The sequence below is a fragment of the Athene noctua genome, chromosome 6 (genome assembly GCF_965140245.1).
Source record: "Athene noctua chromosome 6, bAthNoc1.hap1.1, whole genome shotgun sequence".
NCBI lineage: Eukaryota > Metazoa > Chordata > Aves > Strigiformes > Strigidae > Athene > Athene noctua.
Window position 1 is genome coordinate 19868599 of NC_134042.1, and position 19194 is coordinate 19887792.

A 19194-nucleotide genomic window follows, 5' to 3' on the forward strand; every position below is an offset into this window, starting at 1 on the left:
GAAGGAAATTCTGAAAATAACAGTGTAGAATCTTTAAATTGGATTTAAGTTCATGGTTGGAATTATCTATGTATGGGCCAGGAAGTGAGACTCTTGGAGAAGATTCTCTAAGGGGAACCAAGTGCTAGGTAGAAGCCATAGGTTGTGAGTCAACCTGCTGACTAGTGGGAGTTGGATAGTTAAGTAGGAAGTTAGAATAAAATGTGTATGATGACAAATAAACTTGGGGACAAAATGCAAAACTTCCCAATATGCCCTTAGATAGAATAAGTTCAGTCTCTTCTAGCAAAAAGGAAAATACAGTGAAATCAGTGCCAGAGCACAATTCATTTTTGCATTTACAGTCTGATATGATTTCTATTAAACTGACAAATTATTACCAATTCCAGTAGATGTCAGAGGCAGAATTTTGTGAATCTTTGTCATTTACAGTAATACTACCCATTGCCAGCTATGTGGCCTATTCACCATTTATATTCGTAGAATCATAGACTGGTTTGAGTTGGAAGGGAGCTTAAAGGTCATCATGTTCCAACCCCCCTGCCATGGGCAGGGACACCTTCCACTATCCCAGGTTGCTCACAGCCGCGTCCAACCTGGCTTTGAGCACTGCCAGGGAGGGGGCAGCCACAGCTTCTCTGGGCAACCTGTGCCAGTGCCTCACAGTAAAGAATTTCTTCCTTATATCTAATCTAAATCTACCTTCTTTAGTTTAAACTGTTACCCCACATCCTCTTCACCAGTTTGGCAAGCCTGTGTCCAAAGATGCTCTTACCCTTCTTTGACAGATGGACCCCATCAGCCCTCAGTAGACCAGGTTTCTCAAAGTGAGTTCTATGGTCTAAGTAGCTGAACTTCTGGTTGTGGCATCAGTCCCATAACCAATTGTTGATCTGTCAGATTCAACCGGTCCTTTCAAATCCCTTCCCTTTGACCGGGAGGATCGATGAAAAAACTACCTGCACTCTAGAGTCCCTTACTGCCACTCCCAGGGCTCTGTAATCTTTCTTGATACTCCTCAGACTGCTCCTGGCTGTATCACTGGTGTCACATGGAACAACAGCAGCAGATGATAGTCAGTGGGCTGTACGAGGCTCCGTAGTGTCTCAGTGACACCCCTGACAGGAGCCCCTCGTAAGCAGCACACCTCTCCGGAGCGCATCAGGTCAACAGATGGGTGCCTCTGTACCTCTCAGAAGGGAGTCACCTACCACTGTCATCCGTCGCCTCTACCTCTCAGAAGGGAGTCACCTACCACTGTCATCCGTCGCCTTTTCTTAGTTGTGCTGGTTGTTACATGGGGAGCAGATCAGGCTGCCTTACTCAGCTCCAGTGTCTCTCCTGATGCGATGGGTCTTTTCTCTCAGTCTGCAGAGCATTGAAGCACTCAGCAACACTTGCAACAAAAAGTGTACTTCAGAAGAAGAATAGCTAGATTTTAACTGAGACATTAAATGTGCTTGTATGAGGTTTTTCGCTTAAATGTGTTTGGCTGATTACTTACATCTTTTATATTTATTTTGAGGCTTCTTATGTTACAGATTAAATCTGAGAGTTTATTAGAATTGGATGCAGAATTTCCCAGTGCTCCTTTCCAAAGCTCTCTTTTCATAGATACAACAGATTGAAGAAGACTGTAAAATCTCATGAGAAATTCTTGGTTGGTGTAGTGTGGGGATTTTTTTTTTTTTCATGGAATTTGTGGAACACTTTTAGGAAGGTACGTTGTGCTCTTGTTTTGAGATCAACCAAATACCTGTTTAAGTAGTAATATCTAACAATATATTCTAAATATATTTCTGGCTACCAGTGGTTTAACAACGATTCAAGCAACTAGGAAAAGCTGAAACAGAGGTGGTCTGACTGACTTGTCTTTATTTCTATTGGCAACACTCCAAATAATAATAAAAGTTAACAGTAAATGCACAAAAATACAGGAAAAGACAAATATATAAATCAGTGGGTATTTAATAATAAATATATGGCACAGTAGACAGTTAAACAGTTGCTCAACTGGTTCTACATATACATTTCCATAATGGAAACTGAATAGCTACACTGGCACTGTGTGTCTGTGGCGTGATTAGTCCTGCTTAGCTCTTACATTATTCATGTCTAAAGATACGCCTTTTGAGGAACCATTCATGTGAAATCTTATTACTTTATGAACTTCTAAAGAAAAATATTTTATAGTTTCTTTGCCATTGAATAAGTTACAAGTTTATTTTCTGCTTTTCATTCTTGATTTTCATACACACTGAATCTAAACAGACTTTGTAGTCATGTTGTTAACTATGCTACTATAGTTTCCAAATGTTTAGATAGCCGTGGTTCTGATATACATCCTGATATCATTTTTGAAGCTTAAATGGAGTTGTAAGAATTACAATTTAGAGGTTAAAACCTGTCAGGATTCTCAAGGTCCCTAAATTGCTGAGCTCCTCCGAGAATCTTCCTAGAGAAAGTTTCTGAGGAAGACGTTGACGATTACTTTTGCCTCCAAAGTAGGTGTGATGAATTAACCTTGGCTGGCTGACAGGTTGCCACCAAGCTACTTTTACGCCCCCTCCTCAGTAAGACAGGGAGAAAATAAAATGAAAAAGCTTGCAGGTCAAGATAGCAGGGTGATGGCTTACCAGTTACTGTCATGGGCAAACCAGATTCAACTTAGGTAAAATTAATTTAATTTATTGACAATTAAAAAAAATAGAGTAGGGTAGTGAGAAAAAAAGACAAAACTAAACACACCTTCTCTCCCCACCTCATTCCTCCCAGGCTTAACTTCACTACTTTGTTCCTGACTCTTCTACATCCTCCCCACTGAGCAGTGCAAGAGGATGGGGAATGGGCGTTGCAGTCAGTTCATAATACTGTGTCTCTGATGTTCCCTTCTCTTCACTTTTACCCTTCTCCAGCCTCGGTCTGTTCCATGGGATACAGTCCTTCATGAACTGCCCCAGTGTGGGTCTTTCCCATAGGGCATTCCTTCAAGAACTGCTCCAGTGTGGGTCCTTTCCATGGGGTACAGTCCTTCAGGAACAGAGTGCTCCAGCATGGATCCTCCATGAGCCATGGTTCCTGTCAGAAAACTTGCTCCTGCATAGTCTCCTCTCTGCTGGACGTAGTTCCTGCCAGGAGCCTCCTCCAGCATGGAGTTCTCCACAGGCTGCAGTGTGTATATCTGCGCTGATGTGGCCCTCCATGGGCTGCAGGGCAACAACCTGCTTCACTATGGTCTTTTCCACAGGCTGCATGGAGTCTCTGCTCTGGTACTTGGAGCACCTCCTCCTACTCCTTCCCCGACCTTGGTGAGTGCGTGGCTGTTTTCCTCACATTTTTGTCACTCCTGTCACAGATGCTGCACACCATTTTTACCCCTTTTAAAATACATTATCAGAGGCATAACCAGTGTTGTTGATAGGTTCAGCAGCCCCTGGTTTCCTCTCATACAGGCCATCCCTGCAGACCACCTCCTACTACCAAAGCCTTGCCATGTTAAACCCGATACAACAGGACAAAATCTTATACGCCTGCCATTTATAACACTACTTTCAGGTAGTGTTTTCATTGGTCAGTGGTTTTGTCATGGGAAACTTGGGACAAAATAGGTTTCTACAGTATATCCTTTGAAAAAGAAGGAAATCTGCCAGCAGGAAAAGAAAAATGTGTCCTTGATGTGTTACTTACTATGGAGAAGAGGGAGACTCTTTAATGTAAGACTATATTTTTAATTTTGCTTTTGAATATTAAATTGAATTCTTGCCATTCTTCTGAACCTTCATTAAAAAATATGACTCACGAAGGAAGCATGGCAGAGTGAAATATTTGAAATTAAACAAGATTTAACAGTGGAAGTAAGATCTTACAATCAGAATATTCAACCAAGAGTCAGATGGGGTTTTATCTGTTTTTCCCAGATAGACTATTGTAATCTGGTTGTCATCTTTTTGATGCTCAGTATTTAAGAGGTACCAAGCATTTACTTTCATTCTTACACTGGTATTTAAAGTGTAATTGATTGACACCTCTTCAAATCATAAAGATATATTTCTCATCTATGAGAATGCCATCTAATATCTACTCTTATGATAAAGGCCCATTTGTGTTTATGGAACACAGAATAGTTTGATTTTTTATTTGGAGTAAATTGGCATATTTGAAATATTTGGGAAGTGTAATTTTGCATTTGTATACCTTACCATGAGCTCTGTGTTTAGATTTGTAATTCTAGGTTTGGAGTTAAAAAAAAAATCTGTAAACATGAAAAAATAATCACTGATTATACGCTCAGACTTGCTCTAACTTGTCATATTAGTCCTGTGAAAATGTTACAGAGTATTTAAAAATGATTAGGTATTTCCTAGGTCTTCAAGGAAACTTGAGAGATCAAATGATTATGATTGCAAAAAACAGATTATTAGGACAGTTTTTCAACTATTCTTCATTGTTTTCCAAAGTGTTCTGAAAATGTTCCTCAACAAAATTCCTGTGTTTCCATCATAATCAAACATTAATTACCTTACTTAGTCATGTTCCTACTCGAAATTCAGACTTCCAGTGTGAAATGGCTTTTATATAATTATCGGGATGTCTCAAATCACTGTTTTTCATTTGAATCTCTGCTTTCTCATGTAGTTTGGGTTTTCTTTTACTATTTCCTAAGGTGGCCATGACATGTAAATTCAGGACTTCCTATTCCTTTTAATTAGTGACTCATCGTTGGACACAAACAAAACTGTTCTGCTTTCTACCTGTTCATTACATTTACTATTGAACAAGACTAAATTTTATCATTTAGAGCAAGAATGTATGTTTGGAGAGGCTAACAGCAAATTAAGTACTTAAGAAAAAGTATTTTCTTTTTAAGTACTTAAGAAAAAGTATTTTCTTTTTATATGTGTTGTAATACTATTTTAAGCACCACATGATCTACCTGCTGTGACCCATCAACTGAGAAATAGTGGCATATTAAGCTAGATATCTATTACCACCCAATCAAATACCTATGTGTTAGCTGTATGTCATAGAAATGTACTTCATACTGAGAAGAAATATGGATGATCTCTTAATATTTACAATACTTCTTGAGCAACAAATAAGTACTCAAAAATTGTAAAGTTATTGAACAGTTAGCATAGGTATCAATGCTTAGCATCTGTTCTGCTGTACTAGTGAATTGGAACATGCAGGGATACAAGTAGGACTACTTCTTTTACTTTGGAGTTAAATATTTATTTTAAAGTTACTAGGTATTCTTTAAATTCAACAGATTTAATAACCCTAAATTTTTGTTTTTCCTTTCTGATATAAGCTTTTCTGCTAATTTAGTTTTAAGTAGTTAATGCATCACTGAAAAGCAGCAGACTTCCCTGTATAGGACTTGAACAACCAAGAAATTTTTATTGAGAAAATCCCCAGACACTGAGGATACCCAGGTATCAGGTATTACTGGAGTGTTGGTGTCTGGTTTTTATTATTTCTAATTATGTATTCTTGTTACTAAAGATATCCAAAGTTATTTCCTACCTCTTTGTGTTAGAATTAAGGACACCATTCTTTGAAAAGAATGATTTTAATCTTAAGGGACTATCTTTAAGATATCTTAAAGGACTAAGTGATATTTTAATTGTAAAGAATCATGTTCATAACTCAGGAATGAACCTGAAGACTTATTTATCAAAATACTTTAAAAGTTTACTAAAAGAGAAGTGGAGCTTCTTACGTTGAAGATATTTATCATTATTTTGCATTGTAGTGATGATGATTATCTTAGTTTTGTTATTTTAAATCCCCAAACACATTTTATAGAACAGATATTTCCATTAATTTTACACTTATTATTAAGTCAGTGAAATCTGGCCAAGTCTTCAACTGTTTCCAGTTTGCATGGTTTTTATGTGGCACTGCTAGAAATGTATCTATCTCATCTTACTGAATACTGTGAAAGGATCAAGGGCACTGTGGTTTCAAGAAAATTATCTGTGTGTCCTTAGCCTTACTTATAACAATTTTCAGATTTTCCTGTACTGCATCTGAGTTTCTCTTAACATTTTCTGTGAGTTTCTCACCTTCTGATGTTTGTTTCCTAGAGCTACCTTTTTCTTAAGTAGTAAAACCATGCAGATGGATGTAACAGATATTGCCTCTTGTGAATCAAAGTGTGACAGATTGTGTCTGTAAAAATGAAAAACTAAAATTATCTAATTTGAATCAGCACACAGGAAGTTTATCATTGTTACCAACACATTTGGCATTAAAAAGTTGTGTCTAGTAGTCTTCAATAGCAGATGCAAGATGGTCAAATCAGTCAGTTTCTCAGCGTGAAAAATTGTGTGTTGTTAATACTTCAAGAACTAAACCATGGAGCATCAAGAAGAATGGACTTTTAAAAAATCTCCTGTTGATGAAATGAAAAGATTGCTTTACATATTAGGCTCTATAATGTACAACATAATGTCATTTATACTTTCATAGATGACAGCTAACTGAATCTCTCAATACTGGTCTGGAAGTGTGGGAAAATAACGGAAGATTGGCAAGGAGGATTGTAAACATGCTCAAGTGACTTGCAGCTGCGGTGTCGAAAAACACATATATCATACTAATTGTTGTTTGGCCTTGTGTGTTGGACAAGTAGAACATCTGTGTTTAGATAACTTAGGCCTGTGATAGACTTAGAGGCACCCTGTTGGACATGCTTGAGATTCCTGCCTTGCTGTGGGAAAGATCAAAGCACAGTGGTAAATTACGCCTGCGTGAATCCCTGAAATACAGGCAAAACCAGCAGGTTCAGTGGATCTCTAGCATGGACCGAGCTCCACAGTGTCTGTGTCCCCACTTGTGTGCCTCGGTTTGGGTGCTGCTTCGGGAATGCCCCAGTTGGCAAGGTAATGAAAATAAATGTACTTTGCGTTTCAGCAGTGGTTTTGTGGTTGTTCCTATGTTCACACGTTGTAAGCCTGTGCCGGCTCACACAGGAATTATAGTTTATTCCTTTTGAAAATTGAAAAATAGTGAAGATAGTGTGTTGAACAGTACAATTTTATATAGCAAACTATTTTTTCTTAATTCATATGAAAACTAAGAAATTAATAGATTTTCAATGAGTTAACTTGGAGTCTGTGTTATATAGTGACTGAATGTTGTCTATATCTAAAATTATATACTAATATTTGATGCTAAGAATTTTGTATTTCAGAGATGAAGCCAAAGTGGTTGTGCATTCAGCTGATGCATTTGCGCCTGTGGCCTACCTTCATTTTTTAAAATTACACCTGGAGAATAAGGCAAGTAGATTGCAAATGTCATCTTCCTTTAAAGCTATATGCATGCTTTCTATTTTTATGTGGCTTTGTCAGAGTTTGGAGTGAACCTACATATTCTCATGTGAGTGTACTTTCAAATAACAATGAACATATTTAGTTGAATTTCAGAACTTACCATAAGGAAAAACTCAACACAAATGCTTCCTTGTGTCAAATGAATGAACGGAGGTAGTATATTTGTGTAGCATTTTTCATCTTGAAACCTCAAGGTGCTCAGCCAGCATGGTTGAGTCAAGCACATGTGTAACCTGTGTAGTACAGCTACTGTGGAACACAGCTGTGTTAGAAAACTGTATGAACAGTGTTGATTTGCTGGGAGGTGGCATCTCTTTTTGCTGGTTTTGAGGTAAAGAGGATGATTTAAAAACTTGCTGACCCACAAGTGCTCGAGTTTTAAGCATACTGGTTTTTGGTTTGTGTTTTCTATTTGAAAGATACCTCTAATGAATGACTTCAAATGATGTAGAGGAGGTTGTGCTGGTCAAAGATCTTAAAGGAATCATTAGTAGTTTCCTGAGATTCATCCTCTTGAGTTTATGATTCCATAGAAACAGCAGAACAAGAATAGGAACTCTTCTAGACTTTTATGTAAGCAGAGCTATCTTATCTTTGGTCAAAACAAGTTATTTTTCTTAGTATTTGTCATCACTTCTCTATTTTTATTTTCATTATTTTACAGGTAAAATGATTTTTTTTTCCCTCCTGAACATCTATAAGAGCTAGTATTTTGTTGAAGTGAGTGCCTCATGATTTTCCTACTGCTTTTCCAGCCATCTTTTTCTTCCTAATTCTTTCTACACCTTGAAGATCACTGAAACTCTTCTAGATTCAGGGATTGTTTTAGAACATTATTATATTGGTATTTTACATTTGATGTCTCTTGAGTGACTACATTTCCTGAATTTCTTTCAATAGATCATGTGTTCTTTTCCCCTCTCTTTTTTAATTTTATTGTTCCAACAGATAAAATACCTGTGCATTTTTCTTCCACGATGGCCTCATTCTTGCCTTGGAAAGTAAATTGTATTTCATCTTGTCAATTTCTAGTTTGGGATTTCTTTCAAAAATAAAACATTAAATATTTGTGTGGGAGACACTGGAAAGGATGTCAACTAACTATGTGAAGCAAAACCAAATAGGCTGAATAAAGGAAAATTTGGAAGCAGGGCATGGTGGGGAAGAGTGATAATATATTAATTTTTCTTTGGGGGCACTGACTTTATTGCTCATGGCAAACTTGATGCTAAAATGCACCATACATCACTACAATATGACAGGCTAGGGAAAATGAAAAACACAAAGCTTTACATAAATCAGGCAAAAAATAATATTAAAATGCATAGCATTTTATATAAGAATCAAGATTTTACTTTTATCTGTTCACAAGCTCTTTTCCCTTTCTTATGTAGATGTTTTAGATTTGGTTAAAGCCTCACAGTTTCAAGCAATGTTGTAGTAAATCATATTTCAAATCCATTGTAGACAAAGTTGTCACGTTCTCAAAGGGGTAAGGTTTACAGAGGTTTGCCCTGGATTTTGGCATATAAACCAATGTCTTGTACAGTTAAAAGGAAAATAGTCTATCTTTGACAGTGGTTGTCTCATAAGGAAAAGCATTATAATCTTTTGGCTATAAATTATTTAATGTCACGGTAAAATAAGCTAGGTTTTCAAGAAGTTATGAATATGGACAACAAGTTATTCTTTCAGAGCATAACTTGTTACTAAGTTAGCATGGCTTAACTGCATAAAGACAGAGATGCCTTCAAGATCGATATGTCTGTAGTACTGTACTTCTTCTCACTATTCAGTGCTTACAAGCCCTACAAAAAAATTTAAGTATCAGTAATTCAGCACTTAAAAGCCGATCCTACAATAACAAACCACTGCAGAGAAAAACTTATTTAGAAGGAGAACTAATTTTAGTTTCAGGCTTTCAAGGGATTACTGAAAATTGGGAAAAAAATATTTCATTATGAACAGTGTATAAAAGTGGCAACTTGTGTAAGCACTTTGTAGAAACCCTTAATAGACTGCATAGTGAATGTGTAATTCTAATAAGTATTATGACATCAGTTTTGTTATCATTTCAACTGAGAGATATACATATTTTTAACTTTTATTGTATATTCATTTTATCTTTGTTATGTGCCACAGGTGCTAATTTTACATTCTTTGAATTTACTTTTATAATCATTATGCAATTATAGCTAGCGTACCTTAGTCTCTGCTGTCTTTCCTCCTCTATAATGCATTTTCTTCAGCTAAATCTCTTCATGTTTAACTACAAAGCCTGCGTAGAAATTTGTTTTAGATTGTTTCTGGCAGCAAAATGAGCTCTTGTGCCTGGGGGAAAATAACATTTTACTCACTGTTCTGGTTTAATACATTACTGCGCAACTTCAAGATGTGTTTTTGCATAATAATTGAAGCTTTTTTTTAACACACCTCTTTTCTTTCATTACCAGTAATACAGAAAAGGCTAAAGAGATAAATAAAGATAAGATTTTTGTTATTAAAACATTATTAAAAGTTTGGTAAACATGGCTTGAGATAACTTTTTTGTAGACATTTTACAAAAACATTAAGGCTAAATAATAATGCTAATAGAACACTAATGCTCAAAATTCAGGAATGCCTTATTTACTTCATGGTGGAAAACAAGGTCACCACTGTGATATATATACAGATAGCTACCTTCATTAATATTTTACTTTACCAATAAGACTGTCACTTTGTACATTTAAAGTACAGAATGTTTTTCGTTGAGGGGGAGGCAATTTCTGAAGCATACTCCAGAATCTTTAAATTAATTGTATTGTCTTTTGTATTCAATACAAATTTAATTTTGAATATTTTCAGTTAGGAAAAAAAAACTGTGAAAATTTTTTTTCACTTTGATGCCATAGTGAACTTGCAAAATATTTTTATTTTCCCCGCATTATACTATTCTGTTACTCTGTTGTGTTGGCATTTGAATAAGCAGAAACAGAAATTAAAGCTATTGGAGCTTCTGTTGATGTGAACATACATACCTCTGATAGTGAACCTATTACGTTTAAGATTTGCTCTTTCCCTCTTTTAATAATGAAGATTTTGTTCCCCAATTTCCAGTGAGTGGGAGCACACATACATCAAATACAAGCTGTGAAACTCCAGCCCCTTAAATTAGGGATAGTCCAGAATTAGAGGGAGTCATGTAGTTTTCGTTCTACACCGGGAAAAGAAAGGTCAGTTTGGAGATGATTTTAAAAACACTTGTAAAGGTTAGAAAAGGTGTTTGGGAGGTATTTACATGCCTTTTGTACTAAAGGAGCATGATACGGCAGGTTAGCTTTGATTTAATTTTGTAGCCTCTTTCAGTCCTGTTCCTTCTGGCCTGAATTATTATAGTTAATCTCCATTTAGGACTTAAGCTGTAGAATTAGACTTTGGAAGTTATGTCAAGGGGAACAGAAGGGAATTTCACATTGCAAAGTATGTTTTGTTGGTGGCATTTTGTGTGGCATTTTTTGAATACTTTGTCATCATTGACTGATACTTTTAGGTAATCTTTAGTTTCCCTTCTGCATCATAAGAATATAGATAACCCTTGTAGTTGTTTTAAAAAATTTGTAACAAATACAGCAAAATTTCTTTTGTACACTAATTTATTTCAAATGCTGTTTATAAATAAAATTTATAAAATAAAATTTATAAATTCTTTCCTACTCCTTTTGCTTGCAGATTCAGTCGAGTTCTCTGAGAAAAGAGAATTTTTTGTTCTTTTTTCACAATGAAGAGAATTTAATTGAAAGTCTTTCAGAGTAAAGGACTTTCTTTCCTACGTGTCTGTGTATTGTACTTGAAATACTGCAAGGAGATGTATGTGATCTCTCATCATATTTATTTCAAGGATTTCTGTATTATTGTAGTCTTTCCTTATGTCTTCTGAGCTCTCTGCCCCACTGTATTCTCATTGTTGCTCAGTGGGAGAACGATCAGTTTTGGAACTGTGTTGTGATAGGTTTTTATACCAGTTTCTGTAGTGGAGAATGTAAGCTTTTTAAGAAGGCAATCTGTTGTTTTCATAAAAGACCACTGCATGGAATTTCAGCTATATCAGTCAAAGTCCTAGCTCCAAGGCTTTTTCAACAGGAGAATTTGGATCTTGGAACACTCATGCATTTGCTTAACTTCATTCTGAGCGCACTTGCATCAATGACATGAGTTATGTGAATATAGTTAAGCATATGCATGCATGCAGGCTCTGATCCAAAATTAGGTTGGTATCACAATGTACAGTGGGTGTGGGAGAAACAGTGTAACAAATGGGAAAATATATTGCTTCTGTGAAATAACATGAAAATGTTATGTGATAAAATAGGTTCTGTAAGATTTAATTAAAATGTCATTATAACACGCTTGATTTTTTGTTTTTAAAGTGATGAGAATATTATTCAGGGAAAGTTAGTCTGTTTATGGCAGTCTATAACTTTAAGTTTTAAATTCTTAGATTACTTTCTCTCTCGACAGGAATGGAAGACCAACATTTGTATGAGATTTGAATATAGCTGCTAAACAGAGTCTGGCAGCTCTGCTTAGACTGGCATTGAGCCTGTTGTTCTTCTAGTGCCAGGTTCTACACCTAATACTTCTGCTGTAGCGTGCACCTGTGCTGCTGCGGAAAGTGATTGATTACCTATGTTTTTGGAGCATTGTGGGAGTCAGCCTTGAATGAATCATTGTGATGTATCATAGGCATTGAAATAACAGTAGTCTGTAATTATTTTTATGGCCTTTGGGGTATCTAAGAGACACTGTAGAATTTCTAGTATTTCTTAGTAATTTCCAAAAAATTTGCAACTGACCAGCTGCTTCTGTATGTGTGTAAACAGAGATGTATAATTTAATTTATATCTGTAAAGCAGTATTGATATAAGCCTAACAATTTATAAAATATTGACATATTTAGGAAAAAGATATGTGACTGTGTATGACAGGAAAATTTCATGAGGCATCAGTTTGGGATATTTGTAATATTAACAGATTACAAAGCTACAGGGGAGTTCTGTAGGTTACACCAAACCAGTTGTGATACAGTCTGTGAGTCTCACTACATCCCCATGAATTTTTTATGAAGCACATTTTGCAGAAAACATGTTTAGAAACATAGTTGAAGGAACGATTTTCACAGATGGCATAAAAATGGAATAGGTGCTCTTTTCATGTTCACTTGCAGAGTGTATAAATTCAGTCCTCCAGGTTAGGGAATGGAGGGAAGTTAGAGGTCTCTAATAGTACCTACAAAAGATCCTGTAGCTCTAGGTGTCAATGTAAAGCTTAACAAAAGCAAAAAACCAAAGTGGTTGTCATACTAGCAAGCTGGAACTTTTCCCTTTCCACTTAACGTATTTTTTGTCTAGTGGTGGATTTTTATATCATATTGAAGTTAAAATCCAGGTGATGTAAGAACAAAACCCAAAGCAACACTATGATAGTATCATTCATATCACCATGTCAGTTCATGCTTACTCGGGGGGTAGGACAAAGAAGTGCAAACTCTGTATATGTTACACTAGTAGTCAGTGAATGTCAATGCTGCAATGCAAATTGAATTAAAAAAAATAGAAACTTTAAGAAAAAAAGAGAAAATGGAATTGTCTTGGTTCTTGCAGCATTATCCAGTTTAAGATCTATTTCAATTACAGATTTGTGATCCTGCTGCTTTATTTTCTAAGTCATACCTAAAGGGTTAGGGGCTGTCAGGCAGCCCTCTGGGTAACGGCAAAATATATCAACCAAGAGCAGTAGTCAAAGGTGTAATTTGATGAGCGGGAAATAGTATAGATGCTGTTGGATGCTTGTATATTGTAATGTTTGAATGCATGTCATGGTTGTGTTAAATTGCAGTTTTCATCTCTGCACCATTATGCTACATTTAGTTGACTTCTTTTAACCTCTCATGTGCAATTGATTCACATAAAGTAGATTATTGCCTTGACTTTCATGCCTTTCTTGGAGGAATGAATAAAATGAGGTCCAATCAAAGAACATCAGCCCCTCTTAGAGCATAGCTTTAGCGTTTACAGTGCTTATAAAACTCCCCTTGAGCCCTTTTAGAGGCAGCAGAGCTGAGTTTCCTCTCATAGGTAATGACCTTTTTATAATTTAGCCTTTCCTGAGAATTTCCAAATACACTGCTTTAACTTAACTGGATCCTTTTTCTCTCCAGTAAAGTCAAATATTGATGTAAATGGTGAGTTCTCATTGCAGACTTCTGATGCATACTGGTTTCCTGCCTTTTTTCTCACCTTTTTTTATTTTTTTTTAATATCCAGACAAAACTTTTGAAATTACAATGTTTTATTTTCCAATGAAAAGAAAAAAAATTTACTTTAAAAAAAAATTTCTATGTTCAAACATGATTAGTAATTTTTACTATATCCCGTTTTGTTTGACAGCTTGATGAGATCTAATTGTTAAAAAGCAAAGAATGCAGAGTCAAACTTCAGGTGACCTTATGAGTACTTCACTGTATAACATTAATATTCTATCTCATAGACATTTTGCATCAAAATTCTATAGATAGTATACTAATTTGTGAGCTGAAAGAATATTCAGCAGTTTCTGATCCATATTTAAGGATTGCCAAAGGCTTTGTATTTTGTCAACTTTTTATCTTGCTTTATTTGGCTTTGTCATAATTTTTGTGAATTTAATATTTAGGAAGTCTGTAGTAAAATGCATAGTTTAGACATTGTGTGAAATTTGATACCTTTGAACAGAAAAGTAATAGAATCTGGAGTTACAGCATGCAGTGATGTTTGGTTAAGGTTAATGGATAAATTCTGTCATAATTCATATTGGTTTTAGATGAAGACAAGTAGTATTAGCCAAACTGGTGATCCCAAAGTCAACATGCTCTGCAGATTAGGCTGCCTTGGAAAATCAGATGGAAGAGAGCAGGGTTTCTGATTGTTCTAAAATTTTTTTTAAAATGTATGTATTCTGTAATAATGTGACTTGTTGAAAATATAATGAACACAGAATTTTGGAAGACTGATCAATATGTGCTCTGCCTGTGCATTTCGCTTCAAAAGGCGCACTGCGTAGTTCTCTCTTCCTAGGCCTAAGCAAGCATTTGGGAATAAGAGAAGGTACAGTGAATTGTTTTCCTTCCTTGTCAAGAAATCACTTCAATGTATAAATCGTGGGAAATGCTCTTTTCTGTATCTCAAAATTCTGAGCATCCCACAGCATGGTGAGTTTGATGGGATAGTCTTTGTTAGATGAATAGAGATATTTTTATATTTTTTTTTACATGGAGTGCACAAGATTTTAAGACTTTGTTGTTAGTCTTTTGCTCTGTTTCAAGTGTTTAGTGACAGTGTCAATTATCAAATTGTTGCTTTTGTACTTTTGTTCACTTTTTCACTTAATTTATACTATTTTTGGAAAACATAGTTGTCCTGTATATAACTGTAGAATAGCATTTCTTCATCATAGTATTCTTTCTGTCTTTCATCTTGAGTCCCATCATTTTTCATATTGGTTGCCCTTATTTACTACTAAGTCTGCATTTTTTTTTCCATATGATATGTCAACAGGAGCACATTGTATTCTGTCAGTTTCTGCAATCTAAATAGTGGGAAATCCTAATGTTGTTCTTCCATGAAATGTTCTAAGTTTATTTACTGATTAAGCTACAGTATTTTTTGTAATTGAAACCCAAAATCTGAATGATAGATTTGCTAATTTCTTACTGCTTTGTATACTGTTTACTTGCTTATTTTATGATGTTTGTCTCAAGCAGGGTGAATCTTCAGGTACGTTTATGGTTAATAGCTGTTCTTGTGAGGTAAGCTGCAATGACGACGATATTTTCCCTTTGTCAGAAGAGGATGAACCAGAGCAAAACATTGCAGTCACCTGGAAATCCTTGAAACATAATTCTTTGGATTTCAGTGAGTCTTGCACAGCTTTCATTAAAAAAAAAAAAAAAAAAAAATAATTGAATATTTCACTGTAATAACACTCCTGAAGAGAATGCATGACCTTCAATAACCAGTCCGAAAAAAGGAGATCCTACTACAATTCAGTTTTCTGATGGGAATCAATAGATCTGTAGTAATGAAGCATTTCAAGTTATTTTACAGGAGCATAACCCATTTTGTTCTTTATTTCTTTCAGAAAGCACACATGAATATGTTCTGTTTGCCTGAATGAAATTACTATAATAGAATCATTCATTTGAGTGAAGGGATTGACGTCTAACCACACCTGTACCCATATGCTGCAATTTTTAAGTTGAAGATAGAAAAACAAACTCTCAAATGGAGTACAAAATGCAACCGTTCAACTTGCTTGTAGTGTATGAGTCTGTCCCCACCTAGGCAACCTCAGGGTGACATGCATGGTCGAGTTTAGCAGCCTAGCAAGTTACTGCCTCTTAGGTGAGCTGCAGTAACTAATCGTATAGCTGATATTAGCACTGCCTCAAACATGAGGTAATTCATGCAAAAGAAGCCTAACATCATAGATTGGTACCTCACTGAAGTACCACAGCATCACCAAAGATTAGTAAACTTTTTCTGAAAACTAAGTTTCATAGCATAGCAGTGTTTGATAGTGAATGGTGTTTAGGCTCTTGAATATGGATAAGTGCCTTGTGGAATGTTAGAAAATGTCTAAACACACTATGCATTATCTAAGATGATCAGAACCAGGTTAAACACCTAACTTCCATTAAAATTTGGCATATAAATATGAAAATCTGTTCCTGTGTCACTTAGATACTTTTGAAAATTTTACTTTTTCAGTGTCACATCTTGTGCCAAGTCTGTATCAAAACAGGTAGAGAAAGTATAAAAGGCTGGTAAAAATGGAAATGAGGAAAGTACTGAAATTCTCAGCTAAATAGTACTTGCAGGCATATTTTCTGAAGGCAGTGTTGAAGAAGGATTTGTCAAGTAGCATTTGGAAGATGTTGCCAGCACACTTTTAAGGTTTTGTTTTATATGTTTGTCTGTAAATAATTTTTGAAGATGTTTTCACAGTTTGTGATTTCATTTTTTTTCTGTAGACGTTCTTCTTACTTAAACAATTTAAAATATATTCTAGATTATTATAATTACAGTGCTGTTCTTCATTTCCCATAGCTAAGATGTCTGGAAGTTCAGGAAAATCCCTGAGTGGTTACCAATGGTTTTCAGGTATTGCTGCCCACTTCCTTCCATCAAAAGGCAGAAGTGTTCAGGAGGCAGCAAGGGAAGCATTTTCTTCTCTCCAAGGTGCTTTATTCAGTTAATGCATTATCTGCTGTTATCTACACTGGTTTTAATATGGTATTAAGTAAGAATCTGTATTGTCATATGGTTTTATAACTTTAAATGTGGTGGTTGTCAGTTTACCATCTCATTTTGCATTTGATTAGAGTCACTGATACCAAGACTGCCAGCTTTTATATTGAACACATCATAATTTGACTGAATTTTGAAGGCTCTAGAAAGCCAGAGTATTGTTCATATCACTGTAACAACACTACACAGTACTTACTTTAAAACTTGCTTTATAGCTTTCTTGCAATATATACTCTGTGTGTGAGTGTGCATGTGTGCTATGGATGTTGTCTACTTGCTGAAGCACTTTTGTAGCTACCATAATTTTAAATTAAGTTCTCAAGAAAGCTGTTGCACGTTTGAGCATCTAAGATTAGGTCACTAGTAGTAAATCTCATTTATATTCTTAATGTAAAGAAGAAATTGCTATCTAGGGAATCATGAAATCCAGGTTCCTTACTATCCCCCTCTTACAAGATACTGGCATATAAAATGAAGTGTTCACATTTTGGAAGTTTGGGGGTTTTTTTAATTCTAAATTTTAAGTAAAGCATGTTTATACCAGCTTCTTTTCATTCATAAAAATGGAAATAATTTTAGTATCTAAATGAGTACGCTCATGTCCATGAATTTGCCTGAGATGATGTCCTATAAAAATCTTATTTTTTGCATTGCAGCTAGGTATTCATGATTTAATATAGGATGATAAAGAAATGCTAGACTTTTTTTCAGAAGCAAAGAAGTTATACTTTGTAGAAGGTCATTAAGCTAGTTTTTGATTGCTTGGAAAACATCAAGGTGAATGTGACCAAACTTTTAGTAAAAGACAGTAGTATTTAGTGTAAATCTTCTGGGCATAATCTGTAAATTGAAGCAAAAAGGTTGTGTAATGTTTTATTTTGTTCTCATTACATTTGAATGGAAATCGGCTAGTACAAACATGATACATTTTTTGCCTTAGCATCTGTCAAAAAACACTGTCTCTGACTAGTACAGTAGCTGGTTACTTTCAGCAAATTGCTTGCATTAGCTGTATTGCAGTAAAAAAAAAAAAAAAAAAAAAAAAGTAATTTTCTGATCCTTGGTAGGAAATGTCAAGTCTCACATTTCCTTTCGTTTTTCTCTTTTTGGAAGAAGGTGTGGGAGACTAAATGAATTATGGCTCTGTCATGGCAAAAGAAACAATTTGTTTCTGACAACTCATCTGCAAATATGCACAAGGCTTTTTCTGAATTCATACTTGTGATCTATACAGCAGTTCAGTGTTCAGGACAGTGTGAATGAAATAAGCACAGTCCTTTTAACCTCTGCTGGGTTAACTGATTTAATCACATCTAAAGAGGATAAGTGCTGCCAAAAGGATTCAGAAATGGAAATTTAGTACTAGATGTTTTTGTAAAGAAGATGGAATTCTCCTGTGAAGCCAAAACCAGAAAGGAATACAGTACCTTACTGTTTATATTTATTTTCTTAAACTCTTTTGTTAAACTTTTTTTAGATGTGATTGGAAGATGACAAAAATTGCAGTGCTTTATATGTAAAGCAGCTCTGATGCAGCTGTACCACAGCAAAGCTTCACAGGCTTGAAGACAACTACATAGATTATTACAACATGAAAATTTAGTCTAAAATGCTACTTCTCGTAGACGGTTTGGATACTGTCTTTTGTGACTCTCAGCCTAAGGATCCTGGATAACCTATTAAAAAAAACTAAGCTGTACTTCGACCATGTTACCTTGTGGGTCATTTTTGTGCAGTTCTGCACAAGTAAGGATGAGTCACCTAATCATATTTTATAAATTATTAGGAACAGTGACTGGCTTGAAATTCAACAGAAGGGCTGTGTGGTTTCCCTGTACGTCCTGGAGATGTTCAGTGTAAGAATCCTCTCCTTGGGAAACAGAACTTGCCAAGAACTCAAGGGGTGGGTTGGTAACCAGTTCATCATTTATGCATTTCTACTGGATAGAGTGCTTTGGGAAGTCAATTTTATTCTGCTTGCAAGCTAGGGAGAAATTGTTTCCCATCATTCCTCTAATTCATGAAGAGGAAAAAGGGATTGTACTTCTACTTTAAGAAGATTTTAAAAAATAAAGCTAGAAACTAGGAATTTATCCAAATCTCTTTGCTTTCAACTTATTCTAATACTGTTATGTGTCCACAAATCAGAGTTAACTTGTTGGCTTATTGTGGTAGTTTAGGCCCTCACAGGATCCGAGACCACACTGCCGTTGTCCCTGCCTCACCCTTGGACGGATGGGGCAGGGAGTGAGATACAAACCCCAGGGTTGAGATAAGGAAAAATTTAATACAACAGTGTAACGAATAATAATAAACTGAACACAATAGCAATGACAATAACAATAAGCAGTAATAACAATGAACAGGATGAAATATACAGAGATATACCACAAGGATAGAGCAGTCCCGTCGCAGGTACCGTCAGGGACAAAAGCAATCCCAGAGAATTGTTCCCGAGCTTGGGCGCCCAGACCTGGCAGCATGGTATCGAATAACCTGGCTGGAGCTCTCTCCCCACTGCTGGGGAA

General features: G+C 35.6%; 1 protein-coding gene across 3 annotated transcripts in view; it reads left to right on the forward strand.

The window, feature by feature from the left end:
• The window catches only part of DPH6 (diphthamine biosynthesis 6), a 229872-nt gene that overhangs the window by 72384 nt on the left and 138294 nt on the right, over positions 1-19194 (forward strand). For all 3 annotated transcript variants that reach the window (XR_012633870.1, XM_074909806.1, XM_074909807.1), the window contains 3 exons: positions 7199-7286; positions 15121-15271; positions 16466-16597. Coding sequence is in view for 2 of the 3 variants with exons in the window: in XM_074909806.1 (XP_074765907.1) it covers positions 7199-7286; positions 15121-15271; positions 16466-16597 (371 nt within the window). In the remaining variant the exon portion in view is untranslated. The remainder of the gene's footprint in view (positions 1-7198; positions 7287-15120; positions 15272-16465; positions 16598-19194) is intronic.